Source organism: Alligator mississippiensis, chromosome 5 (assembly GCF_030867095.1).
Source record: "Alligator mississippiensis isolate rAllMis1 chromosome 5, rAllMis1, whole genome shotgun sequence".
Lineage (NCBI taxonomy): Eukaryota > Metazoa > Chordata > Crocodylia > Alligatoridae > Alligator > Alligator mississippiensis.
In genome coordinates, this window is record NC_081828.1 from 147860804 (window position 1) to 147878077 (window position 17274).

At 41.3% G+C, this 17274-nt stretch overlaps 1 protein-coding gene across 1 annotated transcript in view; it reads left to right on the forward strand.

Annotated features, from left to right (window-relative positions):
* THRB (thyroid hormone receptor beta) overlaps positions 1-17274 on the forward strand; it is a gene marked incomplete at its 5' end in the record, with an annotated part of 203396 nt that overhangs the window by 177421 nt on the left and 8701 nt on the right. The window contains 4 exon segments of the mRNA NM_001287311.2: positions 3761-3861; positions 9815-9962; positions 11758-11963; positions 14810-14956. Coding sequence (NP_001274240.1) covers positions 3761-3861; positions 9815-9962; positions 11758-11963; positions 14810-14956 — 602 coding nt within the window.

Here is a 17274-nt window from a genome sequence, read left to right on the forward strand (position 1 = left end):
TTTTTAGTTCCCTTTATATAAGGTGCTTTTCTTATCTCTCTTGTGGGTGGGGCAAGAGTATTTTTCTTCAACTCTGGAAGCATGCCTTGGGCCAAATACAGTGGTTTAAGGTGTCACTTCTTCAAATGAAGATGTGAGGATCTACATATAGCGTTCGAAAATATTCTGCTCGGCTTAAATCAAGAGATTTCATTCTCTCTCTAGTGCTGGTAGGAAATGCTCATTGTACATTTCCCTATGGGAAATATTTTTTTCTTGCTGAACCCATAGAAAGAATGTTACAAGTCAAAATTCAATTTGATCAAGTATTATGGATTTCAGACAGGGTTGCTGATCGTGGATTATGACCACACATTCCTTAAGGGCAGAAGCAAGCTCTCCTGCTGAGTAGTTTGTCTTGCCAATTCAGTAAGATTAGACAGAGTGGCAGCTGGAAGTCTGGAAATCAAGGGAGTTATCTTAGACTGCAAGAGAAACAGCCACATGCTAGATCAAGGTCACTAGCATCTATTTGTGTTACCCCACTTAGAAAGGTCTTAGGTTGGGTATTAAGCTGAACAGTCTCAGGTTGTACTGGATGGATAAATGGATAATGGTGCAGATCCAGCCTTATGCTGATTGTAGGATGGTGTCAGCCCAGCAAGAGCAATAAGCTCACAGCACACCTGGGCTAATAAAACTTTCAGTGAGATGTGTTTTACTTTTATTAAGAACTTACTTAGCCAGGTTGTAATGCTGGATAGCTTCAGCTTGGCTGTTTCATAGTTGGTAGGGTCGGAAGGGACCTGAGGAGATCATCTAGTCCGACCCCCTGCCGTGGCAGGAAAGAGTACTGGGGTCAAACGACCCTGGCCAGATGTTCGTCCAGCCTCCTTTTAAAGACCCCCAGGGTAGGAACCAGCACCACTTCTTTTGGAAGTTGGTTCCAGGTCCTGGCCACCCTGACAGTGAAATAGTACTTCCTAATGTCTAGCCTGAAACTACCCTCTGCTAGCTTGTGTCCGTTATGTTGATTGAACATAGGTTCCGCCCAGGAAACGTGAAACAAAATAGAGCAGAAAGGGGCATGGTAGAGCAGGGCTTCACAACTGCAAATCATCCAATAGCATAATGTCCATTAGGAGTCAGTGGCATACACTAGAAGAGATTTCATGCTGCCCATTGGCATTGGTGACCTATATAGCCAAGTATACATGACTAGTTCCATACATTCACCCCTCTCTGCCATATCTAAAGTGCAGCTTGGATGTTGTGGACAGACAGGGCCTGTTCATTTTTATCCAATTTACAAGGTCCATTTTGAGCTGTTGCTTGAGTTGGTGTTCTGCGAAGATCAGATGCTTAGTAACTTCCCCAAATTCCAGATTCCATCTGGTCCATCAGTTGCCCTGGGGCTGGCCAGAAACTTTTACACATCCTTAGCTCTCAAAGTGGCTCTAATTTGATTCAGTTTCCCCATCTAATCCTTTTTGCAGAAAGTCTCTTCTCGACTCAGCTGCTTCCCTCTGCAAAACCCCCATTTGGTGTAGCCCCATAAAAGGCACTACAGTTTACCAATGTTGCAGCTGCCTCTGGCTTGATAAGAGGCCAGAAACTAGCATCAGACCACAATGTAACATAACGCCAATAGCTGTCTTCCTTTCTTCTTATGGCAACTGATATTTATTATTTTCATTATGGTGGCATGCTGTGAGTCCCTACAGGCTTGGGGTCATTATAAACTTACTGCCACACGAATGCAAAAAGCCCTGCAGAGTTTACCATCTAGTTCAAGACAAAAAACAATAAACGAGAGGGCCCCATCCAAGAGAGTCCCTCTTAGTAAATTCCTTTTTCACTTACAGTGACTAGGTTTGGTAGGAGTTTATCCTTCCAAAATGCACTGTGCTTGGGAGATTAAACACAAAATTGTTTTTAAGCATAGAATTGTATTTAAATACATTTGCATTAGAAATAATAATATTCCCACCTAAATATGAGGGCAACCATTTCAATGTCTGTATTAAGTAAATTAGGAAACATTCTGTTTAGTTCCTCCTGGTTCCCTGGAGAATGTGCGATTTTTTTTTTTAATTGTTGTTGTTGTTTTGTTTCTCAGAGGCTCTTAGGTATACAGCTCCTGTACATTGATTAGAAAAACTACAAAACTGAAAATCTTTAAGTTGTCCCCTGAACCTTTGAGCTTTGAATAAAATAGACAAAGATAGGTACTTTGTTCTTACTACTGAAAGCCTTTTGCATAATCAAAACCGCACCTTCTTTTGCATTGGGGTACCATGTAAACATGTACAATGCACTCTTTAACTTGTCTGCCAGAGCGTTGTGCTAATGATCAGGAATTTCCATTGCTCCCACAGGGTGAATTTATTCCAGAAATTCCCATGCTGAATAATCCTTATGCAGAGACCTAGCCTATCTAGTTGAGAAATCGATTGCTAATACATTGTTTGAATAAAAAAACTTTATTTCGTGGTCTTATATCTTATTCTGATTTTAAACTTCTCTCTAGTTTAAAAATATTATTGTGTTATTAGAATTCTGTTTTGTTTTTAAACTTAATTTGCAACACTTTGATGGTACTAAAAATGAATGTTATGAGAAATGAACCAACCAATGCAACTGGTTTATTTAACAGTGATAGATAATTGCAGGTGCTAATGTATGGTAAGTGTCCTCAGGGGGGAAAAAATCACTCCCACTCATATACACGTGAATGTACAAATACACCCATTGAGCGCGTTCAGACATGTGTGGGCTTTTGGTTCCCTGGGGAATGCCTGTGCCACGAGTGCTTTGGCGCGCATCAAGTTACCCCTGGAGTGGTAGGGGATGCTGGGCCCAGCACTGGGCTGGCCCCAGCAGCCTTACCTGGCATCCTGGGGGCGTCCCAGGGCTGCAGCTGTAGAGATCCTACTGTGCCTGGCCAGCAGCCAAAGCGCAACTCCAGGCAGCCCAGCTTCACTTTTCAGTAGTGCATGCTGCCCGAGTATGCACCGCTCCAGATTTTTTTTTTTCTGCGAGTTTTTTTGTCCCCTGGGGTGTCAGGGGAAAAAAAACAGAGCAGCGCATGTTCAGGCAGCATGCCCTTGCAGTGCAGAAAACACTGGACTGTGCAGTATGTGGCGCTGCAGACTTGTTTGCAGAGCCATGTACTGCATGACTGTGCTCGTCTGGATGTGCCCATTATGTTTCATTCCCTCATTAAGATGCCCAAGATGTCATAAATTCACCTATCTTAAATATGTCCCTGTAGTGCACACCCAGCTGAAATATGACTGGTATAATTTTAGTTCTTTGATTATACATCCTGAGTCATGCCCATAAAAATATTTGGAAATAAATGCAATGCAAGTAAACTTTAATAAGCTATTCAGTCATTTACATAAACTGTAGCCATTTTATTTCATGCTACAAACATATCTGTTTTACATAAAATAAAGTAAAATGAAGTATGTTATATTGCACCTTGTTCATGTTTAAGGCATTGAGTTTAAAAACAGTATTTCCCCAAAAAATAGTTACCTAGTCTTCCCTTCTAGATTTATCCTACCAGGAAAAACACAAGCTGCTCTTTTGAAAAAGAGATGGTATTATAGATTGGTTTTAAATGTTTATCACATTTCTAGCAGAACCTTTTTTATCCAGGAATTTCAGTCTTTGGCTGTGGGAATTCCGAAATGGGGACTATGTAGAAGACATCTATAGTGAATGTTAAAGTTATATTTAGATGCTTACCTGCCACTTTCTCTCTTTCTTACAGGGTACATACCCAGTTACTTAGACAAGGACGAGCTATGTGTGGTATGTGGTGACAAAGCCACTGGGTATCATTATCGCTGCATCACTTGTGAAGGCTGCAAGGTAAATAGAGTGGAAAGCTTGGAACTGGAAAGGGCAGTCCAGTTCACTCTATATTCTTATACAAGTTGCTGTACTTGGCTGTCACAAAACATAAAGGCAGATGAGAAGAGAATAACTACATCTATTAATGATGATAATCCTTGTATCCATATGTATCCGGTATGTAGTCAATTCTGCAGAGGTTCAGAATTGAAAATAAGTTGTTTTGTTAAATTAGCTTTTTCTAGTTTTATTTTAAAAGTTTATTTTCTAATTTTTTAAATATATATTTGACCAGAGTTTCAGCTTGTTTAAAACAATATTCTTCTATTGACTTCAACTGAGCTACCTATTTTACAGCAGCTGAGAATCTGGCTTGTCAATATGATTTTTTTTTTGATTGCCAGTACTTCTGTACCTATTGTAAAAAAACCAAAAACCCACACATCCATGCAAGCTCAGCATTCGGTAGCATGAAGTAATAGGAATGTTTTAAAAAAATAGTTTGGAAACTCAACTAAATTAGATTTCTGTTTGTTTGTTTTATACACTCACTTCCAGAGTAAAGCATAAAACTAAACGTACAGCTTCATCCAGGTAGGATGACAAGTAGGGGGAAGCAAAACATTGTGAACTGTTGACCTTTTATACAGATGGGCTCTCCAATCAGCTACAAAATTATAGTTAAACTAGTATGAGATTTTGCCATGAGATTGTTAACATTTAAACTTAGATATATGTTGTTCAATAGATCCAAACAGTCCTAAAAATCAATGCAAAAAATCCACTTAAATTTTATATACCAGCCATTCTTTTGTCAAAGGCAAAACTTCAAATGAGCCTTGTGCGCATAGGGAGTTAAGCCGAGCAAATAATTGGCAACAAATTATTTAAAAAATAAATCCCTGTCTCCAGTACATGAGTGGCTTGCTAACAGAGGGATGTTTACAAATCTACTGCCTTTTCAAGACTTCCGGACAGATATTTTATAACTACATATTTCAGGCTATGTTTTGTAGGGCCCATATATTCCTTTTCAAGTTGTGTGATTTGCTGGCAAAGTTGCTCCAATTGTTTCTGTTCCCTAGCAAGATGAATTAACATTTGTAGGTGTTTCTGCCAAAAATCAATTTAATTTGGTGATTAATTTAATCTGGGCTGGGTCCAGAATCTGCATTTCACAAAAATTCCTATGATCAAAGCATCCATGCTGTATGCAAATTTTTCCTCACACTATTTGTCACTTTCTAGAACTGTGCCTACATCTCACATATTGTAATATACAGGCAGAGCGAGGGGCTGTTAGGGACTAGGTGTCTGTGCCTACATTAGATGTTGCTTGATTGTACTGGTTCAAGTTAGAGTTTGAGATGTATATATAAAATTGCAGCCAATTTCATTACATCCTACAGGGCCATCCATGTTCAATCTTCTGAGGGAACTGAACATATAGGCATATGTACTTTTGAAGCAATTTCAAAAGTCAAAGTTTCAAAAAGGCAGCAGCAGTTATGTTCTGATTATTGTGTGTGGACAAGCTGGGAATGATCCATGTAGTAAAACTGCTTCAGCTTTAACCTGGATGAAGCAGTGTTAAAGCTGGAACAATTTTGCTATGTTTGTATTGTTCCTGGCTTGTCCACACATAACAATTAAAACAAACAGCTGCTGCCCTTTTGAAATGTTCCCCTTTTGAAATGGCTGCAAACATTCATTGTCCATACCCAAACTGATATAACAATTATATCAGTACCAACGAATACTGATACAGGCTCTTGCAATGCATCTGTTACCTCTGCATGACTCTGTAGTTATACATGTTTAATCAGACTACTCCAACTTTAACGTTGCTTCATTCAGTGTCAAAGTTAGGATGATTTAGCTATAGCATATAGCTATAGGATCATGAAGCTGGAATAGTTAGATAGGAACAGCTGCTTTATGCTCCAGAGAACTTCCCTTTCCCTTTAAAGCAATTCAAGTGTAAGTTTGTCCATCCCTGATATTTGTGTGCAACTCTAAAGTGTAGGGAAGCAACACAAGTAGCAAAGGTGCATAATTTGGCTCTACATGTGATTGGTTATCAAAATCAATTTGTATGTACTGTACATATATAAAATAAAAATTAAGATGACATGCCAGCATCAGGATTAAAATCAATCCAACCACCAACACGGTGGAACAAGTAAACTAAACAGGTGCTTACACAAACATAAAAGGGACTTTCCCCATCATGTTACATTTGGAGCCGATTGAAGTGTTTTTAATTAAACCTTTCTGAGAAAAGTAAAGGGGCAAGATGAGAAACCACAATCTGGTCCAAGACTGGAGAAGCCTAATGGGGGAAAAAGTGTTACAAGCTATAAAGTCAAAGCCATGCTAAGTACACAAAATGTTTGGAGAGAGCCTTAGAACTGCACTCTGAAGTTGAGCACAAATTGTTCCGTGTCCTGTTTTAATTATAATTGCCCAGACTTCAATGTATGCTGAACTCCAGAGCTGCCTTTTACTTTGTTGGCCCCGTTCATTTCACTTGCATCACTGCAGTTAAAGAAATAGCTTCATGTAAGTTGCTATAAAACAAGCATGAGAAAGAAGGGAGTCAGGGTCTTTCCCTCCCCTAAAATAAACATTTCTTACAGGTTGGAAATTGTATCCAGATCTGTTTATTTCAGGTAACATTTAATTTAGAGCCTAATTAAAAGCATTGCAAAGTGAGTGGAAGTCTTTCCATTGACTTCTGTGTGCTTTGGGCATGACCACTGGCCCTGATCCTGCAAAGAGACATTCATTTACACTTAACTGTATTCACTGGGAGAAGTTCCATTGACTTCAAAGGCCTTCACTAGGAAAAAAATGCATGCTCTTAATTCAAATTAAGTAGTTTGAGGTAAAATATAGTGAAGATGAGAATGTATGTAGCTAGGAGGTTGACTTAAAGAAATGCTTACCCAGGTGCTTTAATTCAGCTTGCTAATTCATGTGAAGGTAACCAAGTGCCTAGTCTTCGTTAGGCTTTTACACCAAGTTAGTTAACTTAAGGAAATTAACTCAAATTAAGAATATACCTTTTTTTCCTAGTGAAGAACCTACTCCCTAGCTGAAATCCTCCCTGGATCTGTTTCTCAATGGGAGTTTTGCCATTGACTTCACTGGAACCAAGATTACATTTGTGGTACCTTAAGTGAAGCATGTGCATAAGCATGGTAAATATGCATGGAAATCTTTTGTGTGGTAAGGGCCTCATTGTACTTTATAGCTGAAAGGTAGGCTCACTTAGCTACAGGTGGTCTCAAATTATGGGGAAATTGGGAACCAAATCTTTATCTGAACTGCTGTCTTTGAACCCATCTAAATGAAGTCTTTAAAGCTTGATTCCACTCTGAATTCAGTCATAGAATGCCTACTGACTTTGATGGTAGCTGGATCAGGTCCTTAACTTTAAGATTCATAGATTCATAGATGATAGGGTCGGAAGGGACCTCAACAGATCATCGAGTCCGACCCCCTGCATAAGCAGGAAAGAGTGCTGGGTCTAGATGACCCCAGCTAGATGGTTATCTAACCTCCTCTTGAAGAACCCCAGGGTAGGGGAGAGCACCACCTCCCTTGGGAGCCCGTTCCAGACCTTGGCCACTGGAACTGTGAAGAAGTTCTTCCTAATGTCCAGTCTAAATCTGCTCTCTGCTAGCTTGTGGCCATTGTTTCTTGTAACCCCCGGGGGCGCCTTGGTGAATAAATCCTCACCAATTCCCTTCTGTGCCCCCGTGATGAACTTATAGGCAGCCAGAAGGTCGCCTCTCAACCTTCTCTTGCGGAGGCTGAAAAGGTCCAGTTTCTCTAGTCTCTCCTCGTAGGGCTTGGTCTGCAGGCCCTTGACCATACGAGTTGCCCTTCTCTGGACCCTCTCCAGGTTATCCGCATCCTTCTTGAAGTGTGGCGCCCAGAATTGCACGCAGTACTCCAACTGCGGTCTGACCAGCGCCCTATAGAGGGGAAGTATCACCTCCTTGGACTTATTCGTCATGCATCTGCTGATGCACGATAAAGTGCCTTTGGCTTTTCTGATGGCTTCGTCACACTGCCAGCTAATGTTCATCTTGGAGTCCACTAGGACTCCAAGATCCCTTTCCACCTCTGTGCCACCCAGCAGGTCATTCCCTAGGCTGTAGGTGTGCTGGACATTTTTCCTCCCTAGGTGCAGCACCTTGCATTTCTCCTTGTTGAACTGCATCCTGTTCTTTTCTGCCCACTTGTGCAACCTATCCAGGTCTGCCTGCAGCTGTTCCCTGCCCTCCGGCGTGTCCACTTCTCCCCATAGCTTTGTGTCATCTGCAACCTTGGACAGAGTACATTTGACTCCCTTGTCCAAGTCACTGATAAAGACATTAAAGAGTATTGGTCCAAGGACCGAGCCCTGCGGGACCCCACTGCCCACACCCTTCCAGGTCGAGACCGACCCATCCACCACGACTCTCTGGGTGCGACCCTTTAGCCAATTCGCCACCCACCGGACTGTGTAGTCATCCACATCACAGCCTCTTAACTTGTTCACCAGTATGGGGTGGGATACCGTATTGAAGGCCTTCCTGAAGTCTAAGTATCCGACATCCACCCCTCCTCCTGTGTCCAGGCGTTTCGTAACCTGGTCATAGAAAGAGACTAGTTTGGTCAGGCATGATCTGCCCGCCACAAACCCATGCTGGTTTCCCCTCAGCATAATTTGCCCTGCCGGGCTCTCACAAATGTGAGCCTTGATAATTTTTTCAAAGACTTTGCCAAGGATGGAGGTGAGACTGACTGGCCTATAGTTGCCCGGGTCCTCCTTCCTCCCCTTTTTGAAAATGGGGACCACGTTAGCCCTTTTCCAGTCCTCCGGGACTTGGCCCGTGCGCCACGAGCATTCGAATATTCCCGCCAGTGGCTCTGCAGTGATGTTGGCCAGTGCCTTCAGCACCCTCAGATGGAGCTCATCCGGGCCTGCTGACTTAAAGGCATCCAGTTCCTCCAAGTGACTCTGCACCATCTCAGGGTCTACGCATGGAAGTCTGGCACCTTGCTGCTGCCTCTCTACAATCCCAGTGAGAGACTTGTCGTGCCCCTCACTTAGGAACACTGAGGCAAAGAACTCGTTGAGGAGTTCAGCCTTGTCCCCCCTGTCTGTCACCAATTGTTTCTGCCCATTTAGCAGGGGTCCTATTCCTCCCTGGGCCTTCCTTTTACTCCCAATATATCTAAAAAACAATTTCTTGTTGTCTTGGATGGAAGGTTTTATCTGATTTCTCTAGGAAAGGCCAGATCTTTAGACAGTATAAATCATTGATTTCAGTAGTACTACCTTAAGTTGTACCTGCTGAGAATCTGCCCCAAATTCATACTACTATGAGTAGTGATAGCCGTGCATGTAACATTTTGTTTGGAGTTGCAGAGGTGTGGGGCCAGTAAGGATGAACTCATTTTCTCAAGGTTATAACCCAGCTGAAGATTGTGGATTCAGTATTTAGAAGCAAATTCAAATCTTCTGATGGACAAGGCATATTGAGCTTTGGCAAAATTCTGACAGTCACTTGTTCTTTTGTTTTGGTGTGTGTTTTGCTCCCTCAGTGGCTGTAGGTTTTTTCACAAAGCATATCTGCTGTTTCCATTGCAGAGGCTTCCCTTTACTTGGAAATGTATGCCTATTATTAAATATTCCTTGAGAATAATGATCTAATTAAGAGAAGGACCTCACTCAAACCTTGCTTCATATGCTTTGGGAATCTCAGATCTATAGTTTTAATTTTAGATGGAAACTTTCATGAAACTCAGAAAAGAAAAGATCCTATATGAGACGACTGGTGTACTCTTCAAGAATCCCCGAGCCTTTTTGCCACAAAGTATATCCTCTTGTGTATGTGTGCACTTAACCTGAGTTCCTATCTATGCCAGAAAACTGCAGAATATTAATGCCTTCTTTATTTTCTTTTGCACTTAGGGATTTTTTAGAAGAACCATTCAGAAAAACCTCCATCCAACCTATTCCTGTAAATATGAAGGAAAATGTGTGATAGACAAAGTAACAAGAAATCAGTGCCAGGAATGTCGCTTCAAAAAATGCATCTTTGTTGGCATGGCAACAGATTGTAAGCCTTCTCTTTTTCATTTCTTTTCTTTTCTTAGTGAATATTGTTTAAACAGAGCAGAACTGACAGCAGTGTTTCCCCTTTTATAATATTGTGTTAAGTTCGTTATAGCATACTATTTCTCTGATGGGTCTGTAAATTTTTGTTTATGGTTTAAGAGGCTGGACCTTCTCTTGGCCTTATCCACTTTGTATAATGGTAAGAATGGTCATTTCAAGTGTGGGAGGAGTGATCCATTTGGATAGACACTTTGCTAGAAAAAAACACATCATGGTTAGAAATTTCTGGAGAATGTGAAGTTGAATGTTGTATGAGTCATCCTGCAGTTGTTTGTTTTATTTTTAGCTATAAAGAAGTTATGTACTGAAAAGAGTGCTTCTCAAGTTCTAAAGAACCAGAACATATGTCTGAAAGATTAACCCTTAGGGGTCTTGTTTTCCCATCATTGCACAGGGGATTTATGCCAGTAACTTCAATTAGTATAAATGGGGAGCAGTTTACATAATCCCCTTGTGCATTAATGTTAATGCTTGTTACCAGTGTAATCCCCTGCAGAAAAATAAATGAAGAAAAGACCCAATAAAGAGAAAATACATAAGTAAAATGTACTAAGTTTCTCTTTCTTAATAGGTATCCTAATGCTTTATGTCTACTTGGAAATAGAGATGTGTTGACTAAAGGAATAATCTGTCATTTTGTCTTACAAAAAACTATAGGATATGGGACTAGATTGGTCTAGGAGACCTGTTTGAAATCTAACCCATATCAATAGTGCCTAAAAATTATTCCCATCAGCTATTTAGTGACTACTCAAAGTGAAATGTTGGTCTCTATCTGGTTCCTGTCAACATGTCAGCACCCCAAAGCCACCACCACAGCTGGTATTAGTTAGTAGCATCAGCAGTTACGAATGAGCATAACAGCCAACCCTCTCTCTCTCTGTTGAGGTGACCGTTCCAATTTAGACCCAGTTCATGTTGATGGGACAGCATAAAAAAAGCCTACATTGTTGCTCCCTGAGTCTCACCAATTATGGACAAAACCTGTCCATCTATCTTACTTGAATGGTCCAATCTAATTAAAATGTGTGACCCCCATCTTGTTATATAGAGGTATTCAATTTCTTTGGGCATTTACTCATCTCTCAATAAAATGAAATTTACTTTAGAAAAAGCTGCAGTACTACCTCACCTATAAGATGGATAGAAACTACTGAACTTGGGCCCAACTAATATTCCTTTGTAAATACAAAATACCTTTTGAACTACTGCACTGGTACACTGTACATTGGTACTCTACACTACTACACTATTACAGTCTTGCTTCTTGTGTTACATAAGGCTTCTTGTGTTACATAAGGCCAGTTAATAAGAGACTGACATGTACATTGGGTTTGTAGGTGGCGGGGTTTGAAAGAAAGGAAAAAGACAATGTTCTAGCTTGAAATATACTAATGAGTTTGTTAAGTGAATCCAATTTACTCCCTTAATCTGAGTATTGCAAAATATTCTGTATGTGTGGAACTTCACATGTTATGTAAAGTAGGACCCTACTGAAGATAAAGACACTCTGTGCATAGTGTGTCAGCCACAAAGATGAGTAGGGTTCACATTCTAGAAAGAATAAGGTTGGAGTAAGAAAGCCATATACCTACTGGGCTGGATGATAGACCTCTTCACTCGTTAGTTAAAGTGGTTTTAGTTTTTTCAGCACATTTGCAATGCATACAACTAAATTTCAGCCAATCCCAAAAGCAGCCAATGTTACTTTTTAAATGTGCTTTTACCCCCATTAGTGGTGCTGGATGACAGCAAGCGGTTAGCAAAGAGAAAGCTGATAGAAGAAAATCGAGAGAAGAGACGTCGGGAGGAACTGCAGAAAACAATTGGGCACAAACCTGAACCAACAGATGAGGAGTGGGAGCTGATCAAAATTGTTACTGAAGCACATGTGGCCACCAATGCACAAGGAAGCCATTGGAAGCAAAAAAGGAAATTTCTGGTAGGAACCTTTCCCTTTTCCACTGTTTTGGCTGCCAAGTTCTTTTGTTTGTAGGTAAATCCCTTCCCAGCCCTGCTACCCATTAGCACTTTGTATTTGTTTGAGTATTGACTGGTGAACTGTGTAAAAAGAGTGTGATTGTCTTAATTAGTGGCTGCCAAATTCTTTGATGCACCTGGTCATTTGATCAAACTATTCAGCCAGAAAGGTTAGCAAAATGCTGCTAAGTAACAGACAAAACAGTTGGATCCCAGTTTTTGCTGCAGTAAAGAAAAGTGACAAACATGTCTAACTCCTACTTTACCCTGGTGTCAGTCTAAAATACATCCATCTTCAAGGACTTGTGTCTTCAGTAGGGGCTGAGATTTAGCATGTTTTTATATTTAAAATCCAAGACTTTTTTCAGGTAATAGTACAAAAACAGCTGCTGCTTTTTTTGGTTTTGTGTTGGTTGTTCCTTTGCGTAGAAGTGAATAAATGTGTTCAAACCACATTTGGCAAGATTAAACTCAGCAAAACCAAGATGATTCTTTCGTTACATCACTGACATTATAAATTATGGAAGATTCCTGAGAATTCTTACCTATAACTGAGGGTTAGCCTAGAAAATTAAAGGTGTTTTGTGACAAATAGTTGTCTGAAAACAAAGGCAAATAACTAGTTGTCTGTAAACAGCTTGGACAAATAGTTGACTACAAACACAGGTAACTGGACTTTATTGCCTGAAAGGCTCCTTCCAGTCCGATGTTCCAATGTACTCTAGCATGTTTTTGTTTCATTACATCCCTTTAAAAATGGGTGGTTTGATTTTTGATTATTTTTCTAAATTTATTTGGTGGAGGAAATAAATGTGTGCTGCAAGAGTTTTTATCCTACAAGTGTGAGTATAATGTCATGAATGTCAAAGAGCCTAGAAGGCAAGTGAAACCTACTTCAGTCCCAAATGCACTGTACGGTACTATAGAATTTCCCCCAGGTGGAAACTTATTTTTCAAAAGCAGCCTACTCCACTGTTAGAATCATGAACATTACGCCCACCACAATACATCATATACTATTCGAGATAGCTGATTGCTTTTTATGATGCTTGCTTAGTCTCAGATCACATGATTTTATACCTAAGATCACACACTTGTGTCAGGACACATTGGGAACAGCACAGAGACAGCAGTACATGGTAAAAGACAATAGAATGTTTCTGAAATTAATTAATAGAAAGTTGTTTTATTTTGTTTTAAAACACCAAGTTTGTAATACTGCATAGCTAATTTCTTAAACATAGTTGCATTAGCATGCAGATGCTTGTCGGAAATCTTTCCATTGCTTCATAGAGAGCTCAGGTTTTTTTTCTGAAAGAAGCTGAATTTGATTTGGAGCTCATGGCAGAACTGTAGAATCTCTGACATTATTCTAAAAATGATTACACATATATTTATATTATGCAACAGCAATTTCATTGTCACCATTGTTTAAAGATATTTTTATGTATTTCCTAAAGCTCAGTGGTCTTAAAAGAGTCCTTCTTTGACTTCTGTGCAGTTTTAATCATTTTAATGTGAAAAAGTTATCTCTTCATGTAATGTTAGGTAGGTCTTTTGAAATACCAAAGCCTTATGTTGAAACAGAGGAACAGCTATGAACATGTGGCTGTTTTTAAAAAATATATAGATGCAGTGCTGAGCTATCATTACAATAAAACATGCAAACTTAAATTCAGTCGGGATAAAAATCGTCCATCCTCTGCAGAGGTTCAGAGTAAGGTTTTAACATCATCAAATCCTTCTAAAATCCTCAAAATGTGATATATAGGTTTTGGATGGAAGTCCTGCAGGTAGTGAAGCTTAGCATAGATATCCTAAGCTTAGCTTAGATGTCCTGGGGATTCTTCTTTTGTCTAGACTCATAACATTTCAGCCCCAGTCATCAGTCATCTTAGCATAGCTCTAGAAATAAAACTTGTCAGTTCAGTTGTGCTCTTCCATGTTTGGGTACCTCTGCCATAGCAAAACATCACAACAAATTGAGCGCCCAGTTCTTCACTGTGTTAAGTACTTTCTAAAAGGAACTGAGTACAAGAGCATAAGACTGGAAGGAGTCTTGCAAGCAATCAAGTCCAGTCCCCTGTGTTTGCAGATAATGATTTGTCCAAAAGATCCACAAGATCATCCACTCTGACCCCTGTCACACAACACAGCACAGACCACCCTGTGGGAAACCAAAAACCCTATGATATGCCACAGGTAAAGAACAAGAGAGACAAAGGCATTGCCAGTGTCCTAGCACTTCAGTAGACAGACAAGATTCAATGGGGGAATCTGCTATCTTTTATTAGACCAGCTTAAATAGTTGGAAAAAAAATTTAAGCAAGCTTTCGGGTTTAAAAACCCTTCGCCAGGCTGTGGCCTAGACCCCTGGCACTTCAGTGGCAGTAACTTCAACAGCTTTGCTTTTCAGGGAAGTTAAGCACTTCAAAGGATACAGGACTAGCTCTAAATTTCCAAGGAGAAGAACATCATCTGTTCCCCAAAGTTATGTATACAGGGCACAAACAGAAAAATGTGTGTAATAATGCAGCTGCCCAAACAAAATGGTAATGCCAGTCAGGTGCCCATTTCTTTAGCCCCCTATTATACAGGCATTTTGCAGATTGTATGATGTGCTGTAAAAAAAATTGTCCTTAGATCTTTTGGTGAGCAGCGTTGATGTTTTTTAATGTCATGAGGTCAAAGTGCTGGATTTTAGGAATATGTTTTGAATTGCTGCTGGCTTATAATTATTTTTTTTAAATCTAATTTTTGCTCTACAACCAAATGTCCCTTTGAATATCTATGGCTTTCTATCCTCAGCCAGAAGATATTGGACAAGCACCAATAGTTAATGCCCCAGAAGGTGGGAAAGTTGATTTAGAAGCCTTCAGTCAGTTTACAAAAATTATCACACCAGCGATTACAAGAGTGGTGGATTTTGCCAAAAAGTTGCCTATGTTTTGTGAGGTAAGAATTTCTTCTTTTTCTTGCTTCCTACCAAGTGCTTCTTGCTTTTGACAGCTTTTCATGAGAAACAATGGGAGGTAATGTCAATCAGCATGACATGAAAACAAACAAAATTATATCTTGGTCTTATAAAATCTCTCTGCTTCATGTTGACCTGAGGCAAGCAAGAATTTTGCAAAGTTCGCTTTGTTTTAAATCAGCTGGAAAGCAAAAAATAGATGGGATTAACATCATCCATGTATTGTTTAATTTCCAGATTCTTCTGATTAAACAAGTTCCTTCTTTTATATACTTAAATCATTACCTTTAACAAAGGGATTGAGTGCACCTTTAGGCATAGCTATGAGGATGAGGTAGTGAGTAAAGTGCAATATTCTAGAGGCTGAAATGTTGGCAGGCTTCAGCAAAAACACCTTCTAATACCTAATTCCCTCCTGCTTCAGTAATGCCCCTGGGGTGTGGTAATGTGCCTGTATGAATAACAAATAAAGATCCAAATTCAGCAAAGCATCCCTGCTTAGGAAGAATGATTAAGCACTTGCTAAACTTTTAACATTATTTATTTGCTTAAGTCCTTCTGAATAGAGATGAACTTAAATATTTGTCTAAGAACATGTCTAAACCAGGGGTGCTAAACCCCCAACATGCAGAACAAATCCAGCCCACAGAGCCAAAGCATCTAGCCCAGGGGCGGGCAATTATTTTGGGCAGAGGGCCACTTCATGAGTTTTGGCGAGCTGTCAAGGGCTGCATGGGTAGCCCTGCCCCTTCAGTTGCCCCATCTTGGGACCGGAAGTCCTGCCCCCTGCCCTTCACCACTGGAAGCCCTGACCTTTGCCACCGGAAGTCCCTCCCCTTGCACAACTTACCAGGTAGCAAGGGGTTGTGACCCCTCTAACATCCTGCCCCAGCAGTGGGGCTTCAAGGGTATCAGACCTCCCCCAGAATTTTCCCCTTACCTGTGCCTCTTATGACTAAGTAACTAAATACTTGGATGATGGTGTCACTGTGAACATAGTCTTTCTAGACTTTAAGAAGACCTTTAACACTGTCTTTCACCCCATCCTCATCAATAAATTAAGCGACTGCGGCATTGATGGCTGCACAGTTGAATGGGTAAAAAATTGGCTGATGGGGCGCACCCAGAGAGTAGTGGTGGACGGGTTGTATTCAACCTGGTGAGATGTGAGCAGTGGGGTCCCCCAGGGCTTGGTCATCAGGCCAGCACTGTTTAACACCTTCATCAGCGACTTGGATGAGGCGGTGGAAAGCACGCTGTCCAAGTTTGCTGATGACACTAAGATGTGGGGCGAGGTGGACACACTTGAAGGGAGAGAGAGGCTGCAAATAGATTTAGACAGACTACAAAAGTGGGCAGATGAGACTAGGATGGGGTTCAACATAGACAAATGCAGGGTGCTGCACCTTGGGAAAGGAATCCACAGCATACATACAGGCTGGGGAGTTCCCTTCTTGAAAGCACAGAGACGGAAAGGGATCTTGGAGTCATTATTGACTCCAAGATGAACATGAGCTGCCAATGCCAGACCGTGGCCAGGAAGGCCAGCCATACCTTGTCATGCATCCAACGATGCATCTGAAGCTGGTCCAGAGCGGTGATACTCCCCTTCTATGTGACTTTGGTCAGGCCGCGGTTGGAGTACTGCGTCCAGTGCTGGGCACCACACTTCAAAAGGGATGTGGCCAGCCTGGAGAGGGTTCAGAGGAGGGCCACCTGCTTGGTGAGAGGGCAGCAGGACAGGCCCTACAAGGAGAGACTGAGGGACCTGAACCTGTTCAGCCTCAGCAAGAGGAGGCTGAGGGGGGACCTGGTGGCTGCCTACAAGCTCATCAGGGGAGATCAACAGCAAATAGGCAGAGCTCTTTTCTCCCCAGCACCACCTGGGGTGACAGGGAACAATGGTAATAAGCTGATGGAGAATAGGTTTAGGTTAGAGATCAGAAGGCAATATTTTACAGTTAGGGTGGCCAAAATCTGGAACCAGCTTCCCAGGGAAGTGGTCCTTGCCCCTACCTTGGGCAAATTCAAGAGGAGGTTGGATGATCACCTGTCTGGGGTCTTGTGAATCCAGCATTCATTCCTGCCTGTGGCAGGGGGTCAGGCTAGATGATCTGTTCAGGTCCCTCCTGACCCTAGCTACTATGAAACTAGGGTCCCAAAAGGAGGAGGCTCCGTCGCCACTGCTACTGGCCAGTACCAACCCAGTCAGGCTCGCCCCGTTTCCAGCAGCACCTGGTAAGCTGGCTTCAGCCGCATGCTGCTCCGGATGGGATGGCCCCAGCCAGGTCTGCACTGG